We start from the raw sequence: 21,419 nt of genomic DNA, 5'->3' as shown, positions 1-21,419 counted from the left end.
GTGTTAGAGCGGGTCAGGGAAACAGAATGCCCAGTGCTGCTTGTAGCACCGTTCTGGAGGAACCAAGCATGGTTTCCAGTCCTGATGCAGCTAGCAGACTTCGCTCCATGGCCAGTGCCATTGAGGAGAGATCTCCTCTCGCAGGCCGGGGGCTCGATTTGGCACCCACACCCGGAGCTGTGGTCCCTTCATGCGTGGGCGCTCAACGGATATCCGTTGACCTCGCAGAGGGAGTGATAAATACCATCACTCAGGCCAGAGCGCCGTCGACTCGGCGGCTTTATGCCTCGAAGTGGTCGGTTTTCTCCGGCTGGTGTACAGCTCGGAGCGTATCACCTATCGATTGTGAGGTGACGGAGGTCCTCTCCTTCCTACAGGAGCTGTTGGATAAGGGCAGATCCCCTTCCACGCTCAAAGTTTATGTGGCGGCTATTACAGCGTTCTCTGGAACAACGCTGGGGCAGTCTCTAGGAAGGAACGATTTAGTCATCCGCTTCCTCAGGGGAGCTAGGAGGCTGAATCCTCCCAGACCTCCTTCAGTCCCTATGTGGGATCTTTCTACGTTTTTGGCGGCCATGAAAGGTGCCCCTTTCGAGCCTATCCAATCTATTAGCCTCAAACATTTGTCTTTCAAAACAGTGTTCTTGATGGCTCTCGCTTCAGTGAAGCGCATAGGCGACCTGCACGCGCTCTCTGTGAGCCCAGCGTGCTTAGAGTTTGGACCTAACGACTCTAAAGTCATACTCAAACCTAAGCATGGCTATGTGCCAAAATCCCTCAACACACCATTTCGGGCTCAGGTTATCTCCCTGTCTGCCCTGCCGGGATCAAGTGAGGAAGGGGACTCAAGTTTTCTTTGCCCCATTAGGGCTTTAAGAGCTTACGTGTCCCGCTCTGCTGTCTTCAGACAGACTGAGCAGCTCTTTGTCTCGTTCAGTGGACGTTCCAAGGGAATGGCTGTTTCGAAACAGAGCTTATCCAGATGGATAGTTGACGCCATAGCGCTGGCTTATACTGCCAAGGGCCTCCAGTGCCCGTTGGGAGTTAGAGCGCACTCCACGAGGAGTGTTGCCTCCTCGTGGGCTTGGTCCAGCGGGATTTCCTTACAGGATATATGTACGGCGGCGGGCTGGGCCTCGCCGTCTACATTTATTAGGTTTTACAACCTAGAGGTTCCCGCCTTACAGGCTAAGCTACTATCGGTGTAGCCGATTCAGCTGTCTAACTAGAACACTGAAATCGCATGCGCAACGCGCTGCCGACTGTCTTATGGGCAGAACTGTGTAAGACCCACATTTCCCACATTTAGCTCAGGTTTCCCCACCCTGTCTATGTGATGTCATATTCGCGTCTGCTGACGCAACCTTATAAGGACAGAGGAATCCCCTCTTGTCTCTAGACTCTCTATGTGAGGTCATGTTTTACGTCCGCGGACGTCACAATATAGGGAATTATGTAATCCCAGGCTCTTTGTGAGTCTATCTGGTGATTATGCACTGTACACCTGGTTTGCTTCCAGTGATCGGTGTCTTTATCCCAGCACGCACGGCGTTTTACAAGGGGTTCCCGTAGCGTTTTTACAAAACGCAGTACGAGAGGACTCTCGTAAGAGAACGTACTCGGTTACTAACGTAACCTCGGTTCTCTCTAGAAGAGGGGACGAGTACTGCGTTCTCTGCCGTGCGTACGGTTCACTCTGGTTCGCTTCGGCGATGAAAATCAAGTGAATCAGCCTTCTCGAGCTCCTTATATAGAGGCTAGCCACACCCGTCTCGGCGGGAAATGGCTAGGAGGGCGCGAAGCGTCCTCATTGGCCTGACGTCACCTCAGGCCTCGCTCGATAGGCTTATGCAGTTGCTGCAGAGCAGCCAATGAGCGAGCGAGCCGTCTCGCCATAGCTAAGCACTGCCGCAACGCGCTTTACATGTATGAAAATTAAGGATAATTTTTTGCTTCAGTATTTCGTGAAAAGAGACTTTTCCCGTAGCGTTTTTACAAAACGCAGTACTCGTTCCCTCTTCTAGAGAGAACCGAGGTTACGTTAGTAACCGAGTACGTTTCTTTCGCTTCTCCCCCCCACCTACATAATGGCTGCATATGGGCACTGGAACAATCCTTCCAAAAAACGCATTAAACTTTCGTTTACAAAGACGTGAAACTCACCGAGTGGTCAGGGGTGTTCACTGATATGCTCACACAAAAATCGCTACAAAAGACGCTTTCCAACAGGGTTTATCGTAGTTTTTGTCAAAAAACAAAACAAACAAAAAAAAACAACTTGGACAAAAACTACGATAAACCCTGTTCTATTTCATCAGAAACGATCTGTAAACAGGGCTTTAAGTGTAAAATACCGAACTTGTCCTTTAAATCAATGTATTGTGTTATGTGAATGATTAGGTAGGATGATTTTCACATCATTTTGAAGAAAAAACTCTAGGCAACGACATCCATTAGTCAAAAGTCTTATTGACACATATTTAGTATGTGTTTTGTGGCCTTATTTCAGAAACTTTAGTTTTTTCAATAACCATGCATAAACATTATTCTCTCAAAAATACAAACATGTACATGCATGTTGCTCACATATTATGGTAGCCCTGTTTGTGCTAAATAGAGTGTAATTACACCTTTGCCATTAATATGTTTATAAGCAACTGAAAAAAGCACAAATGTCAGGGCATGTCAGAACATCTCAAGGACCCCAAAAAACCCCTCAGACCCCAGAGGGTTAAAGTACCAACTGTATTTGCTTTGTGTGTGTGTATATATATATATATATATATATATATATATATATATATATATATATATATATATATATATATTGTTTTATGCAACTTTTTGACATCTTCAGAAATCCCCTCCTGGAAACTCCCTAAAACTTGTTCATTGGTAATCCCCTCCTGGAAACCCCCTAGGACTTGGTCATTAAAGCCTTTGCCTCTTCGTCCTTCTTCTTCTGGACCTTTTCTTCATCGCTGTATCTTCTGTATCTTCTGTAACTTGGTTGTAAAATGTTATAAAACCTATTTATTTATTTTAAATTTTGTAGAACACATAGATGGTATTGCTTGCATTTTTCTTCTTTCTTTGGCAAAGCTTTTTCTAATACATTTTCTATTTCTCTCTACTCTGCCATATGCTTAATAAATGCTTACAACATTCAGTGTGGTATGTTTTTCTTTATAAACCATTTTCTCAATAAATGATTTTACAACAACAATTGCAGTGTTTTTCTTCATTAACCATTTTCTCAATATATGGTTACAATGATTATTACAAGTGTCTTACATTATATAACACTTTCTTAATAAATTGTTTAACAACAACTTCTGGTGTCTTTCTTTATAAAACCACTTTCTTAATACAGTTACAATTGTGGTTTACTACGACACATAAGTACTTGATATACCAAAAGGCATAATTATAATAGAATAATTGCATATTCCATAACAATATATATATATATATATATATATATATATATATATATATATATATGTACATACACACAATTTATTTATTATTATACAATCTATTTTTTACAGCCATTTTTGGATCATATTTACCAGGAGTGCCATTAATTCTGACCAGTGTATGTGTATATATATATATCCGCTTGTCATGTGATCCGCGATTAGATGATGCAGACCATCTTGTAATCATCTTGTATTCCACAAAAAAAATTACTTGTTTTCCATACAGAGACTCAGTTAGGAGAACAAACTGTCATATGTGTCATATGAGCATTGCCAATGTGAAATGTGTCAACTAGTTTAAAGATAAATGGCAAACACTTTCCATTTTAGCTGTTCTCTTCCAGATCATGGCAGTCGGGTTGCCTCACTTGGTGGCCGCACCGATTTCAAACGTTAGTTTGGTTTCTTGATATTTACTTTTGGCACTTTGTTATTAAACCACAACCCTGTTTTTTGGCACACACTCCAAAAGAACACTACACTCTAAAAACATACGTGTTGAAAATAACACACTAGCTGTGTCCCAATTCAGGGGCTGCATCCTTTGAAGGACGCACCGAAACTTGTTGAAGTGGAAGGTATAGCCAATTGCGTCACGACGAAGGCTGTCCCAATTACTAAGGCTCCTTTGAAGGCTTCTTCAAATGCAGCCAACAAATGCGTCCTTCGACAGGTCCTTCAATCAACATGTTTTTTCCAACAAGGATTTTTTTTAAATCTGTGGCAACAACTTAAAAGTAGCCCAATTCATGGACTTGGCAACACTGACTGTATGAATGAATGAATGAGGCATTTATATAGCGCTTTCATATGTACTACTGTACACCCAAACTTTACAATCATATCAGGGGATCATAGTGAGAGCTATGTGTTTAAACCTCATTCGCCTGATCTCAAGAGGTGCTCTAGAGACTGCAGTCTTTAGCCTCCTTGTTAGAGCGCCCGCCTCCCATACGGATTGGCCCGGGTTCGAGTCCCGGGCGGTGCGAACCGGAGGAGCTACACACACATCACAGTGTCCTAACCAGAGATGGATTAACGGTTAATCAATGATAATCTTAGGTGATGTTTATGTGCTTTATTTACTGTTAAAAGCGTGTAATGTGACTGAATATAATTTAGTGCTCCCAGCTTTGTAGCTGTAGGCCTACTAAAAGCAACAATGGACAATTCACCTCATAGACTAGTGTGCAGCATCCACTTGGATGATGCGACGGCAGCCACAGAACAACGGCGCCAGTGCGCTTACCACTGCTAATGTGTTGATAGCCAATGTTGGAACAGTCGAAGATATAAGGTCATGTTTCCAGTTCCATGCTCTTCCAACTCTTCAAGCAGGCCAGGGCACGGTTCAGTGCAATCACACTAGTCAAACGTACTCTAAGGGCGCTTTCACACTGGCAGTTTAGTGCGGACCGGGGCACGGTTCGCATGAAAAATCGCTAATGTGAACGCTGTCATCGGACCCGGGTGCGCACTAGAGTACCGAACCCGAGACTACCTGGAGGAGGTGGTCTGAGCTCGGTTGCTCCCGAACCGTGGCGCGGTTCGCGTTAATGTGCAAGCAACACGGACTCGGATGCGCGCTTGTTCAGTAAGTATAGTATCCCGCGCATGCGTATCACTGTCGATATCATTGTTTCCTCACACACGACAACCATGAGTGGCAGGGGAACGTTGTGGGACACTGAAGAGGTGATGTCTCTCACTATGTTGTGCATAATAGCACCAAAAAAACAGACAAATTACAGCTATGCTCAGTCGAGTTGTATTATCCATGCATTTTCCGTGTGCGTTTGCGATGACGTAAGATCACTGCAAACGCACCTGGGTTCGATACAACTAATTGAGTGTGAAACCAGACCAACGCTGCGGGGGGCGCCGGGAACGAGCGCACTCGGGTTCGGACCGCAGCAAACGAACCCAGTGGAAAAACGCCCTAAGAGAAGAGCGAAAAAGAGCTTCATCCCGAGTTTATCTGGGCCTTAAAGCACCACTTAGCAGCCAAAGGCTGCAAATTCATTTGCCTCAGAATCATCAGCACCTGTGGCAGCAGAAGACCTATTCTGGTTGAGTACCATCTGTACATGTCATAGACATAGCACTATCCTCAATATCCTGTGGGAAGCCACTGTGAAATGTCAACTAGTTAACAGATAAATGGCAAACAGTAGCAGCATCCAGTGGTGGCAATGGATGGTGGGTTTTAAACCCAGCAGTTCAAACAGAGAGATTGGAAGAAATGCTTTCCATTTTTGCCATTCTCTTCTCTTTGTCAAACCCCAACCCTTTTATTTGGCACACCACTCCAAAAGGACACTAGACACTGAAAACATACGAGTTGAAAATAACACAATGTGTGTCTTGCTTTAGTAATTGCATCAATGTGATTTTTGTATGCATCTAACACAACTACATGTTACTGGGTAATTGTTTAAAGTTTTAATATAGGATTTTATTATTATAAATTTTCCATCGCTATACATTTTGTATACTTTTATTATGAACTCACACAGAGAACCATTAAATACTGTTCATATACCATTTATTTGTGTTCTTATTGAACATTAAATTAAACTGCATGCTTAAATGGGTTAAGTAAAATACAACTCTGTAAAGGCCATTAAAACATTAAAAACTTGTTAGAAAAGCACTTTAAAACTTAATAAAATTATAGAAACCTTCATAAAATAATTTAACAACAGGTACAGATGAGTTGTATAAAATTCAAGGTCCAATTTCCTGATGAACAAGTCATCTTTCCCATAGTGTCCACCTTCAGGGCATAAAACAGAAACATAAATATGCCCAAATTATGAAATACAAGCTTTATGTAAAGTTCTCTTCTCTGCAGCTTAGTTGAGCATGTGCATTACCAAGGCTGGCATGTCCAGAAACAGGGGAAATTTCTTGGAGACTTCACCAACGGATGATGATTCTGCTGTTATTCTTCTCCATGAATTCTCTGATGAAGGTCACATCCTCTTTATCAGGGTCAACCACTCCACCTGGCACAGTTTCATCTGGAATTGGCAAAGAAGATTCATGTGTACAATGATGGCATTTCATACTGTAGATCCATCACTCAGATCCCTTACCTAGAGATGCACCTATAGATTGGATTTATTTTTCTTTCTGTTAATTATTCTCATTTTAAAACATGACAGAGTGTCCAAACACAGAAAAACTACTGGTAAAGCAACTGAGATCCACGTGACACTATTATAAAGATGGCGATTATTAAAGAGGAGAGTGAAGACATGAAGATTGAAGAAACATTCAGAGTGAAACATGAAGATTGAAATGCAAAGAGGTGAACTCAGAAAACGAGGAGAGGATCTAAGTGGAGATTTACTAATAAACAATAACAAAATGCAAAAAACAACAACAAAAAAAACTTAGAACCCAAACTAAACACAAAGAGAACAAAACCGAGAGACTTCCAAACATACATCCATAGAAGGACAATAACCGACAATGAACACAGGTGTAGATATACACAGAGGGTAACAAGCTAACAAGACACACCTGGGAACAATCACAGAACTATTCGACAAGAAAACCACAAACTGACTATGAAATGGAGGCGGAGACAGAAACTTAAAAGTCCACACACATGACAGGTAAAATATGTTATAAGATAAAAGCTGTGTCCCAATGTGAAGGCTGCATCCTCCGAAGGCCGTATTTGAAGGACGATTGGCCGCATTTGAAGGCCGATTGCGTCACAGCGGCGCGACGAAGGACGTCCCAATTCAAAGGCTGCATCCTTGGAAGGTCGCATTTGAAGGCCGATTGCGTCACGCGGCTCGATGAAGGCTGTCCCAATTCAGTTCTGCATCCTCCGAAGTCCGTATTTGAAGGCCGGTTGCGTCATCGCGACGCGACGAAGGCTACCCTGATTCAAAAGCGACGCCAAATGCGTCCTTCGTTTCCCCGTGAAAGGAAGGATACATAAATGAACACTTAGCGGCCTATCCTACCCTATTCTACCCCATAAGTCATTGCGCGCCGTTGACAACAGCATTTATTTATTTATTTTTTAAAGGCGGTCGAGACTAGAGATCGGTGGTGGACAGCAAATTCACATTTAAATGTAAGTATTATGTTTTCATTTATTTAAATATCTAGCGAAACCGAGTTAAAGTTTATTATAAACTTCATCTTAACTCTTTTGTCACCATTGCGTGGCTTCATTTGTCAGGTAGTTTGAGGCAAAACTTGTGCTAATATTAGTTTAACAACCTATTTGTAATATTTGCACTAGTCTATCTCACTTGTGTATTAGGCTAAAAGAAATATGCTAAAGAAGTAAGCCCACAACAATAAGAAAAGCAGTTGATAAGGCAATGGGGTTTCACTTTTATGTGTTTTTGTAGTGCTGTCATGAAAGCTATGTGGTTTTAACCAAATTTGAGTATATAGAAATATGATTTCTTAAGTAGTTTGTATGCATGTCTTGATGTGTCATATTTTGCAGTGTTAAGAATGCACTTAAGATTGCACCCCTGTGTTAAGCTTTTTTAGAGCAATTCAGGAGAAAAAAAAATACAAATACAAAGTATGTCTGCAATGTATTGTGCTGTTGTTGTTAACAAGCCATGGTTAATTTGCTCTGCCCTAAGGATTGCAAGTGTCCTGGGACAGGTGAGGGTGTGAGTGGGAAACCCACTGCTGAAACTTGGCCCTGGTTTGTCCTCAGGGCCCAGTTCAGCAGTGGGTGCCCACGGTGAGGAGGAGCCAGCACCAGCAGCACCAGCACCAAGGCAGAGAGCAGGGAGAGGATGGACAGGCTGTTTTCTCTTCTTGAGAAAATGATTGAAAAATATATTTTTTTTTCTACATATTCTTTAACTTTTTTCACTATTTTTTAAAAGGAAAGAAAATCTGTACATTATTTTTATGCAACTTTAAATGTGTAAATAAAAGAGAATGAATTGTTCTGGACATTGTTTATTTTTTTGACAGTCATAATTTCTACATGAAACAAACTCTTGTATACCTTTTTTTTTTCAAATAAAATTGGTAAATGAAAATCATTTGTTCCACGGGCTACATTAAATTACTTTTTCCAACTATTAACAACATACGTTAAACATATCAAAATCAACAAACATTTACAGTACATAAAATAAGAAAAAAAAATGTAGACTATTATTAGAATAATAATTAGACTTTCAAAAAGAGTAATTTCTGAAAAATTTCTGAGTAAAATCTGAAAAAAGTACTTTTAATAACAAGTTTTTAGTATCAAGAGTAAAACTAGAGGTATGTATTCTGCAGGGGAAAAAACTACTTGTCTGGGTTTTTATTATAGTTTGTATTTATATTATGCTACTCCTGCATTTTACTTATGAATATTTTCAAGGTTGTTACATTATATACTTTTGTGTAGTTTAATGTAAAATCATATGTGAGGGAAAAAAGGTACTTCAGTAGGTTACTTCACATTTGTACGTGAATATTTAATGAAATATGCAGTTCCGAAAATTAAAGTCCCATCTCAGTTTGAAAATTAAAGTCTCATATTTGTTTCATATGTCCCATATCAAAGGGCGCATCTGAAGCTCGGACCGGTCTAGCCTACGGAGGACTGTTCTTGTCGCCTGGCAACCGTGACAGCTGCCGATGACGAGCGCGAGAAATACTGGACTTTTTTATATTCAATTGGGTTTTATTTTCAAACAGGGCTAAACCGAAAATACATGATCCGGCAGCGCTGGGGCTGAAACATCCTCACCATGTCCTCCAGTAAAATATAAAACATAAAAATGACAATAGCCAATTCTGGCTCCATAGCTGTTTACTCAATTAGGCTATATCAAATGAATGATCAGGATGGCAGCTGTCCTCTCGCACCGTTGAGGAGCGGTGATCAGAAACACCTGGTTGCGCAATTAGGAAATCCTATGAAGGCTACATGGTGCGTCCTTCGAGGACGCATAGGCTGCATCCTTGAAGTCTTCAGTCCTTCGAAGGATGTAGCCTTCACATTGGGACACAGCTATCGAGTAACAAACAGGTTGGTTTTATTCTCAAAGCTGAGGTCAGTCATTTGATCCTTAATAAAATGCCCAGTTCTACAGAAATTAATGATATTTTTAAAGGAATGTCATATGAGTGGAAATTCCCCTATGCATCTGACTCAAGTGGACAAACTCTTGTGGACAAACATATTGAGATCACATGATCAGGCAAATACTAGCACTGAGAAGATCCACGCTGGACGTTCATTACTACATGTCATACATTGAATTAAGAAAAATACAATATGGTTCCTAAACAAAAATATATTTTGTGTGAATATTAAACCCAATATCTACTTCTAAATTGAAAATTATGAATACCATTCATTTCTATTGTTTTATGGTGCGTAATTTTAAACACCTTTTAACTTATTTTATTTATTCTCAGGTTAGGTAAAGTTAGTAAAATCTGTCCTAAATAATAAGCATTTGAATTTCCATACTTACAATATTTAGATCACAGAAGACTTCTGCGTGGTCAGTTCAGCTCAATCTTTTATTAAACTGAGACTTATGGCAGGCGAGTTTCATTTCAATTATTATTTTTTTTTTATTAAATACAGGTTAACTAGTTTACATAAAAGGTACTAATATATAAAATTAAAATAAAAGTAAATCAAAACCAAATAATTTACAAACTTTTAACTTCATGAGGCGCAATGGCAAGGCATCTGACACCCGTCCTTGGTGAATCAGCGTCTGCCTGGACATGTCATTCCAGCTCTTTTTAATATCCATCAACTTTTTGACATCTTCAGAAATCTCCTCCTGGAAACTCCCTAAAACTTGTTCATTTGGTATTCCCCTCCTGGAAACACCCTAGGACTTTCTTGCATTTTTCTTCTTTCTTTGGCAAAGCTCTTTCTTACATTTTCAATTTTTCTCTACTCTGCCATATGCTTAATAAATGCTTACAACATTCAGTGTGGTATGTTTTTCTTTATAAACCATTTTCTCAATAAATGCTTTTACAAAAACACTTCCATTATATAAGGTCACCATTATGGTTGATTCCAATACATAATCGCTTCATACACAAAAAGGCATATTTATAATATAAAAGTTTGCATATTCCATAATACTGTCAAATAATTATGAAACAGCAATTTAAAAAACAATTACTTTGCATAAAGTAAACATTAAATGTGAGTGATTCACTTTACATTTGTGGTCTATGAGCTCTATACGTGTAAACGTCCTCCTATTATTACTGAAAAACAGTAAGAAAGATAAAAATAACTTAGCAAAATAATTACCATTGACAACAGACTTGCTGCCATGTGATGAATTGTTTTTGTAAATATGACTCATCTTATACATCATGTATTAGTGTATGATTCAACTGTTCCCCAGGGTGTAGTTTTAAAAAATAATAATAGAACAATCGCAATACATTGCAAAATTCAATCGCAGTACTTGTAGAATCGCAATTCTTAAAAATCGCAATACATATCGTATCGGCACCCAAGTATCGTGATAGTATCGAATTGGGAGGTGTATCGTCCCAGCCCTATGACGAACTGGACACAGTTTTCAGTCCTGCAGTACCAGTGAAGTATTTATGAAACAGAATTACTGAACTATTAAGGGTGTTGTCTTGCTTCTCAGTAACTTCTCTTCTTTGAGTTTGTGTCTGAGACTGATTAAACACAATGTGTGTGGGACCAGGAGTGAGGAAGCTGCTTTACAGACACGCCTGTTTTGCATACGGCACTTAAACACAGAACCAGGAAACAAGAAACAGTTTCAGTTCAGGGAAAGAGAAAGAGAAGTGAAGTTGAGCTGTTGTGTGTTTGTATCTCTGTATTTTTGCAGTAAAATGGCAGAAGCCAGAATTACTCAGGATGAGTTCCTGTGTTCAGTGTGTCTGGATCTCCTGAAGGATCCAGTGACCATTTCCTGTGGACACAGTTACTGTAAGAGCTGTATTACAGGCTGCTGGGATCAGGAGGATCAGATGAGAGTCTACAGCTGCCCTCAGTGCAGACAGATCTTCAGTCCAAGACCTGCTTTAGTTAAAAACACCATTCTGGCTGAAGTGGTGGAGAAACTGAAGACTAAACTTCCTGCTGACTGTTACGCTGGAGCTGGAGATGTGCAGTGTGACGTCTGTAATGGAAGAAAACGTAAAGCCGTCAAGTCCTGTCTGGGGTGTCTGAACTCTTACTGTCAGAATCACCTTGAACAACACGAGAGTTTCTTTAAAAGAAAGAGACACAATCTGACTGATGCCACTGGACGACTGCAGGAGATGATCTGCCAGAAACACGACAAGCTCCTCGAGGTTTTCTGCAACACTGATCAGAAGTGTATATGTCTGCTGTGTACGATTGATGAGCATAAAAACCACGACACTGGATCAGCTGCAGCTCAGAGGACAGAGAAACAGGTATGAACTTAAAGGAGTCTCATAATACTCATTTACAGCCTCATCATTTTGTTTATGGGTCTACTAGAAAACATTTACATATTTAATGTCTGTTTTCACCCTCACTGTCTGAACGCTGTTTTAGCCCTAGAAACAGAGACATTATTCATAATACATTATTTTGTGTTATGCAAGAGAAAATCATACAAGTTTGGAAAGACATGAGGATGAGTAAACAATGAAAGAATTTACATTTCTGGGTGAACTATCCTTATAAAATTGATGAAATAATTTGAAGAAAATAACCTTACCATGTAAGATCTTTAACCCCTCAGTCTCACCACTTCACAAGATATTGGATTCATATCTGTTTACCTGATGATTTGTGTGATGTTTCTCCTGTCATTGGTTTGTCCTTTAGCACCAGCTGAAGGAGACGCAGAGGTCATTCCAGCAGAGGATCCAGCAGAGAGAGAAAGATCTTCAGCAGCTGAGAGAGGCTGTGGTGTCTCATAAGGTGAGTCTGGAGAAGAAGAGAAGTTTGAGAAGTCTCAGTCAGGACTCACTGAAGCTCACTGTGTGATTGTGATGTGTGTGTAACAGCGCTCTGCACAGACAGCAGTGGAGGACAGTGAGAAGATCTTCACTGAGCTCATCCGCTCCATTAAGAGAAAGCGCTCTGAGGCGACACAGCGGATCAGAGATCAGGAAAAGACTGCAGTGAGTCGAGCTGAAGGACGACTGGAGCGACTGGAGCAGGAGATCAATGATCTGAGGAGGAGAGACGCTGAGCTGGAGCAGCTTTCACACACACAGGATCACATCTATTTCCTGCAGGTAACAGAGATCTAGAAGAACAGGATCATAGTGGACTTGATCACGAGACTCACAGAGAAACATTTCATGAGAGCAGAATGAGACGTTGACTGAAGTGTTGATCTTTGTGATGTTCGGTGTGTTCCAAAGAATTCAGAATGAATCAAATCTACCCAGTCCTTCCATGTGACGCCATTGATGCACTTGATCTCTTATATTAATGTTATTGCCAGATGTTTGATCATCCAAGTGTTTTCCTAGAAAGTTCACATATAGTGTAAGTGTCAAACGCTAGAACTTATAGCACTAGTATGATATAATGAATATGAGAAGAATGAAGCTGATGCTGTGAAAGTGCTGGATTGAGGAGAATTACTAAAGGCAACAAGAGCCGCACAAATCTGACAGTAGTGCAGGTTATTGATGAAGTGTGGAGTGGATGAGCTTTGATTTCTGTTTTTTGTAGAGTTTCCAGTCTCTCTCAGCTCCTCCTGAATCTACAGACGGAAATGACAATCCCTTCAGTTCTCTCTCCTCTTTTGATGGCGTGAGAAAATCTGTCCGTCAGCTGAGGGACAAACTGGAGGATTTCTGCAAAGAGAAGTTGTTCTCTGACAGAGGTAAAGTCCTGGAGATTCTGCTCTCAGAAATGACCCTCCATCATCTCATATCATGTAGAAGATCATATTAGAAATGTCTTAGTAATAAGCAATTACTTAGCAATATCTTTTTTAAAGATGCGCAAATGCCAAAGATTTACGAGATGAAACTTGTAGACCTGGTTTCACAGACAGAGCTTACATTAAGCCAGGATTAAGCCTTAGTTCAATTAGGGCATTTAAGTAGCTTTTATAAACGTACCTTAGAAAAAAAAACATTACTGGTGTGCATCTTGAGACAAAACAATGGCAATGATCTATTTTAATGTCCAAGTTAATCTACGTAATTAAAGGTTTCAGTGCCAGATTTCTAAAGCGGTTATTTAACACTCAGAAATATAATGTCATGATAATAAATGGAGGATACTAGATGCAAGTAACAACAGTTTATTTATAAATGAAGTGTAGTGCAAAGTCCAAGCAGTCTGGTGCAGGGAAGGCTGCTCTTACCCCTTCTAAGGCCGTCGTGACCTTCGATTCGATCTCCCATGTGAGTGTGGAGATAAATAGCGTCTCAGGTAAAATAGGCCTCGGGTGTGGACGGGCATTCGGATGGATCAAAAATACGAGATAAAGAGTCGGTTTGATGTTCTTGGAACCCGGGCGGTACGAGAGAGAAAAATCAAAAAGACCGAAAAAAGTGCCCACCGAGCCTGCCTGGAGTTGAGTCTTTTGACAGATCTAATATATTCCAGGTTCTTGTGATCGGTCCAAGCTATAAAAGGTACCCCCGACCCTTCTAACCAATGACGCCATTCTTCCAACGCTAACTTGACTGCTAACAACTCTCTATTACCAATGTCATAGTTACGTTCGGCAGGTGATAACCGGTGAGACAAAAACGCGCAAGGATGCATCTTGTCGTCTGTGGGAAAGCGTTGGGAAAGAACCGCACCTACCCCCACCTCTGACGCGTCGACCTCCACCACGAACTGACAAGAAGGATCAGGGGCAATCAGGATGGGAGCCAAAACAAAGCGACTTTTCAGATTGGCGAATACAGCATATTCTTCAAAAACAGGATAAAACTAAGGGATAAATATGGGTAACACTTTATTTTAAGGTGGCGTGGTTACACGTTACTACATGTACTTACTATAGTAATAACAAAGTGTGCAGAATTAGTAACTAACCCTAAACCAAACCCTAACTGTAACTCTATAGGAAGTACATGTAGTTAATTGATATTACTCAGTACTTACTAGAGTAAGTACAATGTCACTACATCACCTTAAAATAAAGTGTAACCTAAATATGATTATTTTTCACTGTAAGCCAATTAAAAACATTGATCCACGTTTTAAAGGTAACATCACAGTAGTAAATAAAATAGCTTTTCAAAAGTTTCAGGAAAGGAAGAACAAACTGAAACCTCTTCTGTAAAAAACTATTCCACTATGTTTTTTATCCTTAACAGGATTTTGTATCAATTCTCTTTCATTTTTGAGTCATCAGATGGAAATTTAAAAAGCTCAAGGTCACCTAAGGCTGAAAACACTGAAAATCCCCAACAATAGGCCTACAATGCTTCAAAACTTTGTAAACCATATTATTACACTTATTGGTGAATCAATTTAATGGATCCTTGCTAAATTAATGTATCAGTTGCTTTAAAAAAATATCAAATTAAAGGTAAATTCATTCTACCATTTTAATAGTGTAAATATAATAATAGACCTAATTATAATAAACAGAATAATAACCAACATTAATATTCAGGGAAGACGATTAGACAATATTTTATTAAGAGGGGGGTGTCAGGGACCTGGATGATGGATAATGATAATGATGATTTGCACAGGATATCAGACAGATCTGACAGATTCATAATTCCTGATTCTGATGTGTTTTCTCTCCATCAGATTCTCATCAGTTCACTCTGGATCTGAACACAGTGAATAAACACCTCAGTCTGTCTGAGAAGAACAGAGTGGTTACTAACACTGACAGAAAGCTTCAGCCGTATCCTGATCATCCAGACAGATTTGATGTGTTTCCTCAGGTTTTGTGTAGAGAGAGTGTGTGTGGACGCTGTTACTGGGAGATTGAGTGGAGTGGGAGATGTGTGTGTATATCAGTGTCATATAAGAGCATCAGCAGGAAGGGACAGAGTAAGGAGTGTCGGTTTGGATCTAACGATGAGTCCTGGTGTTTGATCTGCACTTGCTCCAGCTTCTCATTCTCACACAATAACATAAAGACTGATCTCCCTGTAAAGTCCATCAGCAGGAGAATAAGAGTGTGTGTGGATCACAGTGCAGGAACTCTGTCCTTCTACAACGTCTCTGACACAGTGATCCTCATCCACACAGTCCAGACCACATTCACTCAACCGCTCTATCCTGGGTTTAGGGTCCTTTCTGGATCAGTGAAACTGTGTTGATGAATGAGAATAGACTGATGAGAGATTCTACCCATAATGCTTTGAGCTGCATGATAAATCAGTGACAGTGAGATGTTATAGAGTCTCTTATTTTCTCTTCATTACATTAATAACACAGCTGACCTTCTGTCAGTGAAATAACATGTCAGAATAAATGTGTGTAATGAATCCTCATATAGACAGTAAGATCAGTGTGTGTGTGTGTGTGTGTGTGTGTGTGTGTGTGTGGTAGAGCTTAGATTCTTTGCCCGAGCCCAAACTTGATCCGACCCGACCCGCGGGCCGATATTTCCCACTATCCTCGGGCCGGGCCGGGCCCTTGATCAAGCATTTGTGTTTTTTTAATCATTACTTTATTAGCCTAATTGGGTGGGGAGTAAGCTATGCCATTATCAGAAATATTATATATATTTTTAGCAAAGTAGGCCTAAGAACAAATGTGTACAAAGTTACAAAATGCAACACGTCACGTGTAATGTGCAGCATCTCCTCGAATCACACGCATCACACTGGGCCTGCTGTGCTGTACTGTGTAGCTTAAGTGCAACATGGAGCTTGAAGATGTAAAGAAAAAAAAGAAAAACAGGAGAATTAACTTTGAGCAAACTTTGAGTTTGGAGGAAATTCGGAGGTATGGAACCATTTTAAACAAGTCGTGGGCAGTGACAACATATGTGTTGGCTTTGTCGAGTGCATTAAGTGCTCGCCTACGACAGCAACAAAACGGGACTTCGACGATGAACAGACACATGAAGCATGCCATGACAGAAAGGATGATAGTCAGCCTTCAATGTCCTCTTTTGTTACTTCTCCAGTCCTAGGCCATCCAAAGGTCATTCTTGTTCATTTTCTGTGTTCATCATTGTTCATGTTTTTTTGTTTTTTTTACGTTTCTTCATTCGGATCCATTTGCGATCCATTCCATTCTGAATAAACAAACAACGCAGTTTACATGCTTCGTCCTTGTTGCATTATTCATTAAGATAATTCTAAACAGATTTATGTAGTTCAAACAACTCGGAATTGTAGTTGAGAACGTCAGTTATAACGTATTAAAAAATTGTCGGAATTGTAGTTGAGAACGTCAGTTATAACGTATTAAAAAATTGTCGGTTTAATTACAGTTAATGTGTCGGGCCGGGCGGGGCTTGATTTTTTGGGCCCGATCTAAGCTCTAGTGTGTGTCTGTGTGTAAATTACCTTTCAATTGAAAATGTATCGTTAAATACATTTTTTTTTAAACATTTATAAATGTCAGTTTATTAATAAATGTGAAATATATAAACCCAGATCCTTTGATCGCACTGTAAACCCTTGATCAGTGAAAGTATGAGCACAATTATTCTGATCTAATCCAGTTTACTGTAAATAAAAAAGTGTAATGTTTCAATAGAGGCTGTCAAACACAATTAGCTTCTTCTACATCTAGCAGCACGTTCATAGTTGAGCGACCCATGTGATCTCTACGATGACCTTTGACCTTCCTGAAAGATAACCCAATCCCACTGGATTATGACCTCTGTCAGTATTTCTGTTAAAGAAACACGCTGTATCTGAAAAACATAATTGAATTTCTGTCTTTGATCTGTTTTTCTTTGCTGTATTAAGTCAAGTCATCTTCATTTATATAGAGCTTTTAACAATGTAGATTGTTCCAAAGCGGCTTTACAGAGATACAAGGATAGTTTAAAGTAACAGAGATTGTTTTGGCTTTATAGCAGTTCTTGAATAAAGTTATTTTCCAGCTAAAGTTAATTTGATTGATTCACTTCCGTCGCAATGATCATTAGTTATTAACTTAGGGGCCGCCAAGACGACACCGTTTTAATAGGAAAGTCTACACAGACTTTAAATGCGAAACCTGTAAGAACGCTGATGGCGTGCACATGCGTATTACGAGTTCAGTCTATTGGTATGCGTGTTTGAATATATGTGCACAGGTTTGTAATTCCCTACAAACCAAGCCTTAAAAAACTACTTGTCTGGCCTTAACATTTTGATACAGAATTGTATCACTTCGGGGGAGATACGCGAACCGAATTTTCCCGACAACGCTTTATCTGTAGAGTGGTAAAGGGATCCTCCATAAGGAGAAACTAGTTGGCACTTTAGCACCCCGCTATGACATCGGGTCCAGACGCAGGTCCTTCATCAGATCTGGATACGGCCTGGATCCGGCAGGCTGCGGGAAAACCTCAGGATAAACAAAAACACTAAACTTAGCGTAGATGGTAGGAAGACTGTTCCAAAGTTTTGGTGCTAAATAGGAGAAGGATCTACCGCCAGCAGTTGATTTTGATATTCTAGGTATTATCAACTGGCCGGAATTTTGAGATTGCAATAGACGTGAAGGACTATAATGCGTTAAGAGCTCGCTCAAGTACTGCGGAGCCAAACCATTTAGTGCTTTGTAAGTAATCACCAATATATAAAAATGTATACAATGTTTAATAGGGAGTCAATGCAGTGTTGACAGAACTGGGCTAATATGGTCATACTTCCTGGTTCTGGTAAGAACTCGAGCTGCTGCGTTTTGGACCAGCTGTAGTTTGTTTATTAAGCGTGCAGGGCAACCACCCAGTAGAGCATTACAATAATCTAGCCTTGAGGTCATGAACGCATGAACTAATTGTTCCGCATTTGTCAATGAGAGCATATGGTGTAATTTAGATATATTTTTAAGATGGAAAAATGCGGTTTTACAGATACTAGACACGTGACTTTCAAATGAAAGATTGGTATCAAAGAGCACACCCAGGTTCCTAACCGACGACGAAGACTTAACAGAGCAGCCATCAAGTGTTAGACAGTATTCTAGGTTATTACGTGAGGACGTTTTTTGTCCAATAATTAGAATCTCTGTAGGAAAATTACTAGTCATCCAATTTTTTATATCAGCTATGCATTCCGTTAATTTTGTGAATTGGTAAGTTTCGTTAGGTTTTGAAGAAATATACAGCTGAGTATCATCGGCATAACAGTGAAAGCTAATTCCATGTTTCCTAATGATATCTCCTAATGGTAGCATGTACAGAGTGAACAGCAGTATATATATATATATATATATATATATATATATATATATATATATATATATATAATTAATTAATTACATATTAACAAACAATTGTTATTATATTATATAATTGAACACATTTGTAGGTCTTGTATAATTTAGCCTATATACAGTATATATCCAACAGGTTTCTTTTTTTTCTTTAATTAGATTTAATTAGATTGTTTTAAAGATTCATGAATACATTTCTCTCTGGTTTTGTTTGGCAGCCGTAGTACATTTTATGATTATTAGAAGAACATTAGAACATTAAAAAAAAAGTTTTTAAAGCAGAATTTAAAATCACGAAATTAAAAATAAATAATGTAATATAATTAAGAAATATAATTAAATAATAATAATAATAATAAAAACAGATTACTTCTCGACGTAAACTTCTGATCAGGGACATTTGGGGGATTTCTGTTATCATTATAATCAGGGACATTTAGGTGATTTCTGTTATCATTATGATCAGGGACATTTGGGGGATTTCTGTTATCATTATGATCAGGGACATTTGGGGGATTTCTGTTATCATTATGATTTAAAAAGGAGCCAAATAACTTTGTGATAATAAATGGCTTCATATAATCACTATCCTTAAATATCTATCCAAAATCAATGCCAAAATTTCACAATTTCTGCCAGGGTGTGCAAACTTTTGAGCACAGCTGTATCATGGCTTGTGTGTCACAGTGCTGACTAATTATAAAAATACCAAACTCAGTCAGTATAACTCAGTTTTGAATATTTACAGCACTTTAAAGAAGACCATAACTGATAATCCTGATAGAATTCTTCAATCTCTCTCACACGAGTTTTAGGTTCATGAGTTCAAGAGAAGAAACACTCGTCTTTGATCAACTTCTGATGCTTCATTTACAACTGAGCTTGACAGAAGATGTGAAGGATACAATAGACGTTTATTTAGTGTTCGATTCGTGTCTTTGATTTGTGTCGCTTATAAACATTCAAACAGTTTATTCTGGGTCTTAATGTGACGTGAAAAACAACTGCCTCATTCATGGATTTATTCACTGAATATTTATGTTCAGGTGTGTTAATATGTATTATGATCATATTTTGTTTATAAAAAGTATTTTCATTACCATCTGCATTGTAGTTATTGTAGCCTCCATGTTTTTGTTAAATACTCTTGTATAATTAAGTGATAGAAATTAATGTTTTTTCACCATTCAGAAGGTGATTTGGGGTTTAAATGTTACACGAAATAATGTTGATTGAAATATTTTTCCTAATTTAATGTGTGACATGTAACAACTACTATGTAACTAGTAAACTAGTACTAGTAAATAACTAGTTGAATAAAGTTGTTATTTTTGTTAGTTTTTTTGCGCACAAAAAGGTTTCTCATTTTTAGGTGAACTATCCCTTTAATATGCAAATAGCTACAAATGTGGTTTACAAGTTAAAAATACACTTTAAAAGCAGTATATTACTTAATTCCATATTATGTGTGACTAAAATCTTATTTCAAGATATAAGGCAATTTAATTCAAGTAACGATAACAAAAACAATTTATCACAATATATTTTGGATATTTCATTTTTGTTATTAAAAAAATAAAAACAAAGCACCAAATTACACCCAATAGGACAAATACAAAAGATAAAGAACAGAAATTAAATTAAGTTTTTCAGGTACAGTAGGTTTCTTTAACATGTAGAAATACTGACAGAGGTCCTAGTGGGACTGGCTCATCTTTCAGGAAGGTCAAAGGTCATCGTATAGATCACATGGTTCACTCATCTATGAACGTCCTGCCCGATGCAGAAGAAGCTAATGAGAGCGTTTGACATCCTCCATTGAAACATTACACTTCCTCATTTACTCTCTTTGCTCTGATGAAAGTGAATTACATTAATATATTGAAATAATATTTGTGTTCATTACAGCACTGAGAGCAGCAGCGGGGCGATCAAATGACAGATATATTGTCACAGTGTTGGTTTATGTTCCCTGGTGTCCACTAGAGGTCCTCTTCCCCCACGGTGTCATTCACATTAGGAACTGCATTCCCCACAATCCTTGTCTGCACTCATCACTGTTCATTGCACCCAGCTGTTCTATTTTGTTCTTCCTGACCGCCAGAGGCAGTGCTTCACACTGGATACTATCTCTCGTTGCAAATGCATAGGTCGAGTCTAATACAAACAATGTCCCTCGTGACCAGGATGACTCGGGGTGCTCCCCTATTTAACCCGTGACTTCCTGCAGACTGTCCCTATAATCTTCTCGCGTGCACGTATGCAGGTCGTAGATTAAAAAAAAAAAAAAAAAAAAAAAAAAAAAAACAGGAATCCGTTCTTCACAGCTTCGCAACAGAAAGCATTTGTTGGTGTCTCGCGACTGCGCGTCCTCCAGAGGCTGCAACGGATTCAGTGGGATTCCATTGATAACGAAATAAAGCAACACTGTTGGTGAGTTTGTTTACATTTATGCTGGGGTTCGTTCTCGTTTTCCTGGCATTGTGTTGGTCGCTAGACAGAGTGTTTTCGCTCGTTGAAAGGGCCATAATAACTTGCAGCTGTAAGTTCAGTTAGTTAAGACCACGCTTGGAGTGTGTGCGCTCTGTATAGCGATGGGTATCTAGGCTACAATAGGT

At 39.2% G+C, this 21,419-nt stretch overlaps 1 protein-coding gene and 1 long non-coding RNA gene across 3 annotated transcripts in view; one reads left to right on the top strand and one right to left on the bottom strand.

Moving 5' to 3' along the window:
• Positions 1-17,484, top strand: part of LOC309496044 (protein NLRC3-like) — a 302,889-nt gene extending 285,405 nt beyond the window's left edge. For both annotated transcript variants that reach the window (XM_082165978.1, XM_082165979.1), the window contains exon 7: positions 15,214-17,484. In XM_082165978.1, coding sequence (XP_082022104.1) covers positions 15,214-15,734 — 521 coding nt within the window. In that variant the 3' untranslated portion in view covers positions 15,735-17,484. The remainder of the gene's footprint in view (positions 1-15,213) is intronic.
• On the bottom strand, positions 5,929-10,296 carry LOC309496158. The gene is made up of 3 exons (XR_014205017.1): positions 9,956-10,296; positions 6,359-6,505; positions 5,929-6,258 (listed from the first exon to the last, which is right to left on the bottom strand). It is a non-coding gene; the product is annotated as an uncharacterized lncRNA (long non-coding RNA).
• Positions 17,485-21,419: the final 3,935 nt, after the last annotated feature.

This window comes from Leuciscus leuciscus (assembly GCF_965113295.1).
Source record: "Leuciscus leuciscus genome assembly, chromosome: 4".
NCBI classification, from domain to species: domain Eukaryota; kingdom Metazoa; phylum Chordata; class Actinopteri; order Cypriniformes; family Leuciscidae; genus Leuciscus; species Leuciscus leuciscus.
Note: the sequence above shows the minus strand (reverse complement) of the source record. Positions and strands in the feature narration are given on the sequence as shown.